Raw genomic sequence first — 7,423 nt, 5'->3', positions numbered from 1 at the left:
TAGTCATAAAATCATCAATACATTTTTAATTTTTATTTTATGTGTATTGGTATTTTGCCTGCAAGTATATATATGTGTCATGTGTATGCAGTGCCCTTGTAAGCCAAAAGAGTTATCAGATCCTCTAGAAGTTGAGTTAAGATGGTTGTGAACATCTTGTGATTGCTGGGAATTAAAACTTGGTCCTCTGGAAGAGCAGCCAGTGCTCTTAACCTCTGGGCTATCTCTCCAGAGCTATCAACATGATTCTTGTACCCACCATCAGAAGAATATATAATGACCTAGGATAATGGAATAAAAAATGAATAGACTTTGATGTCTGCAATGTTAGAAATGTAATTTTCAAAAGCATGCTGGTAGAATGAAGACAGACCAACCCTCCCTTACAATGTTATTCCATTTATACAGGTTTCTAGAGGAAGCAAAACTAATCCATATGGACTGAAAATCTAATCAGAGGATGTTCTAGAATTCTATTTATTTATTTTCTCTCTTTATCAATTAATTCTTTTGAGAATTGCCTACAATATGTTTTGATCATTTTACCCCCCAGCCTCCAACTAGAACCACCCTCACTTCCTACCCATAGCTCAACATTGTTATTAGACATCACAGGCTAGTAGATAAAAATCCCACAGCAAGGAAAGGGTTTCTTCCTTTAGATGTTGGCCAATGAGCTGCCATCAACACCTGAACATTGCTACTGCTCTTTGTTACCTCCTAGAACTCGACAATAAGACCCTATTGCTGTAGTCAGAGAACATGGAGAAATCAAGCTGCTCCCAACCTGGAAGTTCATCCTTACCATACTGGCTTGCTTTCATGGTGTTTGAAGGTGCTATGCATGCTACCAGAGGAGAAAATCATCTCCATCTTGCCTAACTGTGACCCCCGAGGGTTACAGGAATAGTTGGTCTTTATGCTCGCCAGGGCAATTGTGGAATGAACATCATGGGAATAACCAATCACATCCTTGTGGATTTAAGTCTCATGCAACAAGATGAAGCCAATACCTAGCACCATGGAGCCTTGGGTAGGTCACAGGCCCTTAGCAAGGACCTAGTCGGCTGCTAAATGGACATAGTAATATGCTTAACCTTTATACCCATAGATTAGAGGATCTCTCAGGCCTCATCAGAGAAACATTTATTTGCAGTAGATGATGATTAGCACAGAGGCGCATAGCTGCCCAAGGTGCAAAGAATAGAAACTGTATTCTATTTCTTAAATGTTATCAAATATATAATAATGTCATATTTATAACTTGAACTGTATACATTTTATAGATTTTACTGTGTTTAAATTATACCTTGCCTTTTAACTTTAAAGTAGAAATGCAAAACTTCTCAAATTTGATATAATTTGTAGTATATTTAAAACAAGAACTAAAAAAAATCTTTTTAAGTGTCTTGAAGCTTGAAAATTTGCAAACTTGTGCAAAAAAATTAAATTTTGGTACTTATGTAATAAATATATATGAAAAGTAGATACTACATATAAGCCACTTAGGATCATGGTTCAGTGTTTAACACGTTGCTTATTTACAAACAGAGCCAAACAGTGTGTTGGGTTTAAGGATAAATGATTTGCAGTGGCATAAAAACATAACTGTTTTCATTTGTTTTGTAAAAGAAAGTGGTATCTTCAACTCTGCTTATATTCTCCTGAGTGTGCACACATCCAGCTTCCTAAATCAGTTTTCCTCAACATCAGTGGACATAAGAATCATTTGGAATTCTTTTTGAAACACAGATGGTTTAGCCCACACTAAGAATTCCTGACCAATGAAGTCTTGGGGGAGAGGACCTTCAGTTCCTACGTTACATGTTCCCCAATGATGGCAACAGTGATGCAGCTTGATTAGAGCTCAGACTTCAAGGCCTTCTGCTTCAAACATTCTTCAAATTTCAGATCAGCATTCAATACTTGGGAAGCAGAGGCAGGAAGATCAAGATCAGCCTGAGTTAGAGAGTAGGGCCCTATCTCTCTATATTTATTTTTTCTGCACTGGCATGATCATAAAAACTATAAGTACTTTCAAGAACCAACCAAGCAAATAAGTCATAGGCTTACTAGTGAGTGAAATAAGGAATATTTTAGATTATTTGAGAGGACACACACATATATACATATACAGCCTATACATATAGAGAGATGAATATAATATATATGTAAAACATACATCACTACACATACATATACATTTAAGTATGCATATAGAAATACATATATACACATAATTCCTTAGTTCCTTAGGCCACTCCTCTGTGCTTTTTGCATGATACCGCCCATTTGGTATTTGCTCCTTCCCCTTGTGTTGGCTCATTTGCTGGTAAACACATCTACATGTTTTCTATTCAGATAGATCCTAGTGCTGTCAATGGCAGGGTCCCTTTCTTAGGTATTAATCCATCTGTCATACTTATACCAACTATATAGCTAATAGATGATAAGTAAATGCTAAAGGTCCAAAGTTTGTGCATTTTTTCCCTATGCACATGTCACTACATCAAAAGCAATGAAAAAAATTCAATATGGGGAGTTACCTGTCATTGGGACAGTGACTTGGCAATGTCCAGTCGTGGTGTGGGTTGATGAGGAAGCCCCAGGACAGGAAGACAGAACTCGGTGTCAACGTACCCACCACCAGCTGGAGGGGTTTGCGAGGGCGAGATTTCCCTGTGGAGGAAGCACACAGTTAATTCTAGACACAGTGCCTTTCAAATGGTATTTTGAGTAAAAAGCATGTGTAAAGATGACTTAGAAAGATGATATCCTTTCTCTTTGGGTTTAGCTTTTATACTGTTAACAAGATATTTTTCTGAGTCATTTCTGGTCATCATGAATGTGCTTTTTAAAAATATATATGTTTTATAAATTCTTTGAGAATGTTATAGCTTTTGAAATTGTCTATGATAAAATTTTTGTTCATGAATTTAAACATGAGTCAGAGGATCATCATTATTGATATTATATGTGCATGTTTATATGTGTACATATATGCATACTACATGTTCACATATAGATCCACACATAAACCATATGCTATGCAACAATACCTAGCTTTAGTTTTCCTGTGAGTCATATAGTTATGGAGGTATTGATTATGATTAATGAAGTAGACACTCAGACACATACTTTCATCTCTGCATATTTACACATGCCATTTACATCACTTCTTTCAGAAATAAGTTAAAACTATGCCTTTCAGATGAATTGACATCCTCCTAAAAGAAAATTAAGGTTATTATGGCAGTTGCATATTGTATTATTTATTATTATACTATTAATATTATATAATTTAATATTAAGTATAATGTGATATTATATTTTAAAATCTAACTTAAACTACTTAAACTGTAAACTCCCTTGATATAATATTGTAATAGGCCTATGATTACAGCAAGCACACAAATAAAAAGGTGCCCACATTTTTAATAATGCTATTAAGATGGGAGTATAAATCGGTCAGCACAGTTGTTCTGACTGATTAATTGAATCTAGGAAATACCACAAGTTACGCTAATGAATGACAATAGAATCTTCTCGAGCCCATGGGGACAATAATGTGGAAGTAAGTATTACAATTTTCAAAATCATGTGAATCTATAGCACTGAGAAGGCAGGGGAAGGAAGGACCTTGAACACAGGGTCAACAAGGGAAATAAAATCAAAATTCTAAATCTCATAAAATTACATCCCTACTGAGTCCCTTCTTCACTTTGTGAGACTGGGCATATTGTGTTTATTATGGGAAGAACTTATGTTTTCTCAGTCTAATGGGCTTGGAACAAGACAGCACAGTGCCTGGACCTTTGTTAAGGTGGGTAAGACCAGACCCCATCAGGGAGTGCAATGGTGACTTTTTTGAATCAAATGCTCTTGAAAAGTGTCACATCTGCTTCTTTAAGTTCTGTCAGTTAAGAATCCAGGAAGAAAGCCTTTGATTCCAGAATCAACACGACCTAGTGGTATAAAAATGCCCCAGTTCTAATGCAGTTGGCTTATTTATGGGGTGCCTTAATATCTTTCAATATCTGTTCACATGGTATAATGTCCAAAGCAGAGTAAGCCTATATTCTGGACTGTCTGGCATTACCTATTGGTAAAGTATCAAACACCTTCAATTTTTAAAAAACAAACAGTAAAGTTTTGTTACATATGGTTCTATGATTTGAATAATTCTCTACCCAAAGTCCATGAGCTAATGGCTTGGTCTTCATCCCATGCTAGAACTAGAAGTTACTACAAGTAAGCAAATAATGGAAAGAGTTTAGATCTTTGGGAGTATACCCTAAAAGGGCAATCATGGAATTCTAGTTTCTTCCTCTTTTCTCATCTTTTGCATTCTGCTCATTAGGTGAATGTAAATGTCTTGCTGCCATGTCCCACCATAGCCCTAAAGAATGGGGCCCATCGGTTATGGAATCAAACCTCCACACTCTGAGCCATGCTAAACATTTCCTCCTTATAAGGTGATTATTTCAGGTATTTGACATAGTAACAGAAGATTAGAAATATAACTAGGAGAGCTGACATCTTAATGATGTCTAAAGTATTTATGAAGAGCATAGTCATTTAATTGGCTGCAAATAAGCAAGTATTCTCTATAAACCTCCCAGATGCATCTGTCATCGGGCAGATGGTGATATGAATGGTCTACATGTGACCTCCAAGGAGGAAAGATGAGAATCTTGATTGAAGGTTGGAGGCAGACACAGCTTGGAAACAAACATGAGGTGGTGTATACTAATCTTCCTGCTTCTAAGATGACTGTCATGAACGTAATACATGGCTCATCTCACCATGTATGAAGAGATAAAATGCAGCCTAGATATGAAAAGTGTATATTCTATTCCCCAAGGGATATTAAGCTTGCATGATCAAAAAACTATGTCACTAACTTGGTGATTATAATATGAGAAAGATTAGGTAATTAAAACCTATGTGGCAGATGGAAATGAAAAACAAATAGAAGGGCTGGCGACCATGACCCATGTAGAAAGCTGGGTGTGGCTGTGTGTGCTGTAATCCCAGTATTGCTGGGTGGAGACAAGCAGATCTCAGGAGCTTAGGGAAAACCCTGTCTCAAGGGACAAACAGGACAGTTGTCAGCCTCCTCTGGCTTCTGGATGCAGGCACATGCATTCATGTACCTGTGCATTCCTGTGTATGCATCACACACACACATACACACACACACTTGGGAGAATCTGTTCTTTCCTTAACTCTAGGATGTTGGTCCCTGGGGTCAAACACCGGTAGTCAGGCTTGGTAGCAAGCACCTTTGATTGCTGAGCCATCTCACTGGCTGGGCTTAATATATTTTTAAGAGTATATGATTGTAAATTGTCTTAGTCAGGGTTTTAATGCTGTGAACAGTCACCATGACCAAGGCAACTCTTATAAGGAGGGGCTTGTTAGTTGGGGCTGGCTCACAGGTTCAGACTTTCAGTCCATTACCATCAAGGCAGGAGCCTGGCACATCCAGGCAGGAAAAAAAAAAAAGAAGAAGAAGAAGAAGAAGGGCTGGCGAGATAGCTCAGCAGATAAAAGCACTGATTGCTCTTCTGAAGGTCCTGAGTTCGGATCCCAGCAACCACGTGATGGCTCACAACCACCCATAATAAGATCTGACGACCTCTTCTGGTGTGTCTGAAGACAACTACAGTGAATTACACTGAGCGAGCACGGACGGAGCGAGTGTGGCCAGAGGGAGCAGGGCTGGCAGAGGTCCTGAGTTCACTTCCCAGCAGCCACATACATGATAGCTGTACAGCTACAGTGTACTCATACACATAAAATAAATAAAATAAATCTTTTAAAAAAGGAAAGAAAGAAAAACAAATGGAAGTGACTCCATTAGTCACTGTGTCTCTCCCAGATGCAGAATACAAAAAAACAAAACAAAAACAAACAAGCAAACAAAAACAGAAATTCTATCCATTGCTGGAGAGAAAAGGTGAGTTTTGAGCAAGATGAAACTATTTCCTGAACTAAGAATAAGAAAGTAAAAATAATTTCCACTGCTGGTGTATGAAACTTCAAAATGAAATGAAGGTAGAAATTATTATTATAAAAGCCTCAGGAGTCTGATTTTCCTTTAAGTTTTTATTTATATGATCAGACTTATATAAACAAACAGTTCACTGACTAGCTGTCAGAAACAGAATCTAAAACTATCATACTCACATTTGACCTTATTGTTCAAAACTTTGAAACACTGTCCTGAGATACTGAGTTTCCCCTTTGCTTTGAGAAAGAGGCATATATATGTATGTATATATGTGTGTATGTATATATGTATAATGTTTATATGTTTATTTTTATATGCATGTATTTATGTATATACCTATTAGTGTGTGTATATTTATATATTTACATATATGTATATTTATATATTTTATATATATATACACATATATACTTCATATACTTCTCTTCATATACCATGAGCTGAGCCAAGGATACACTTCAAAGAAAGTTAGAAAGCAGTCAAGGAAACCCAGATATGAGTTTTGAACTTGTATTCTATGTAACCTTGGATACCCTTGAAACTTATCTGGCTTTTACTGTTCATTTATAAAATAATGCTGTTGAATTACATTCAGGACAGTCAACTTGGAAACAGGAAGAATAGTATAATCTCATGTTTGTTTCCTTACCTTCAATCAAGATTCTCATCTCTCCTCTTTGGAGGTCACATGTAGACCATTCATGTCACCATCTACATGAGAGATGGTGGTTTATAGAGAAGAGTGTTTGCATGTTTGCAGTCAGTTAATTGATGGTGATATCCATAAATACTTTAGACATCAGATAGATAGATAGATGATAGATAGATAGATAGATAGATAGATAGATAGATAGATAGATAGATGATAGATAGGTATATCCAAATGCTTAATCATCCAATGCTAATTGTAAAAGAAATAGTAAAGTCAAGCAAAGGGAATGGAAGGTGTTAGAAACTAATTTCTTGTGACCAGCCCTGTGCTGGTACATTGAGTATGTATGATTCAGAGTAGCCAAGGTTCCTATGCCTGGTGTGGTTGAAGAGTCTAATGTTATTCCTTCCATCTTATTCCTCCAGATAAGCAGAACAAGCATATACAAAGAGGCTTTTCTGTGTGGCATGCATGGTTACTCACAAGACAGAAGTGGTTAGGGAAAGACTGAGTGGGAAAGAGTTCACACCCGAAAAAGCAAAGCAAAACTTCATGGTCAATGAAACAAAGGTAGAAAGAAGATGTCCACGCACAGCCTTTACATGTTTTCCTTCACACTCTGATAAAGTCTTACTAATTGAGCATTGCAAGCTTTTAATCTTTTGTCTTTACAGGTTCCCTTTGCCCCCCACTGCTATGATTAAATACCCAGGCATTGAGTATTGCAAGCTTTTAATCTTTTGTCTTTACAGGTC

The 7,423-nt window shown here is 36.9% G+C and overlaps 1 protein-coding gene across 35 annotated transcripts in view; it reads right to left on the bottom strand.

The window, feature by feature from the left end:
• The window catches only part of Abi3bp (ABI family member 3 binding protein), a 229,041-nt gene that overhangs the window by 139,075 nt on the left and 82,543 nt on the right, over nucleotides 1–7,423 (bottom strand). For all 35 annotated transcript variants that reach the window (XM_031364086.1, XM_031364088.1, XM_031364093.1 and 32 more), the window contains exon 4: nucleotides 2,547–2,679. In XM_031364086.1, coding sequence (XP_031219946.1) covers nucleotides 2,547–2,679 — 133 coding nt within the window. The remainder of the gene's footprint in view (nucleotides 1–2,546; nucleotides 2,680–7,423) is intronic.

This window comes from Mastomys coucha, unplaced genomic scaffold (assembly GCF_008632895.1).
Source record: "Mastomys coucha isolate ucsf_1 unplaced genomic scaffold, UCSF_Mcou_1 pScaffold12, whole genome shotgun sequence".
NCBI classification, from domain to species: domain Eukaryota; kingdom Metazoa; phylum Chordata; class Mammalia; order Rodentia; family Muridae; genus Mastomys; species Mastomys coucha.
Note: the sequence above shows the minus strand (reverse complement) of the source record. Positions and strands in the feature narration are given on the sequence as shown.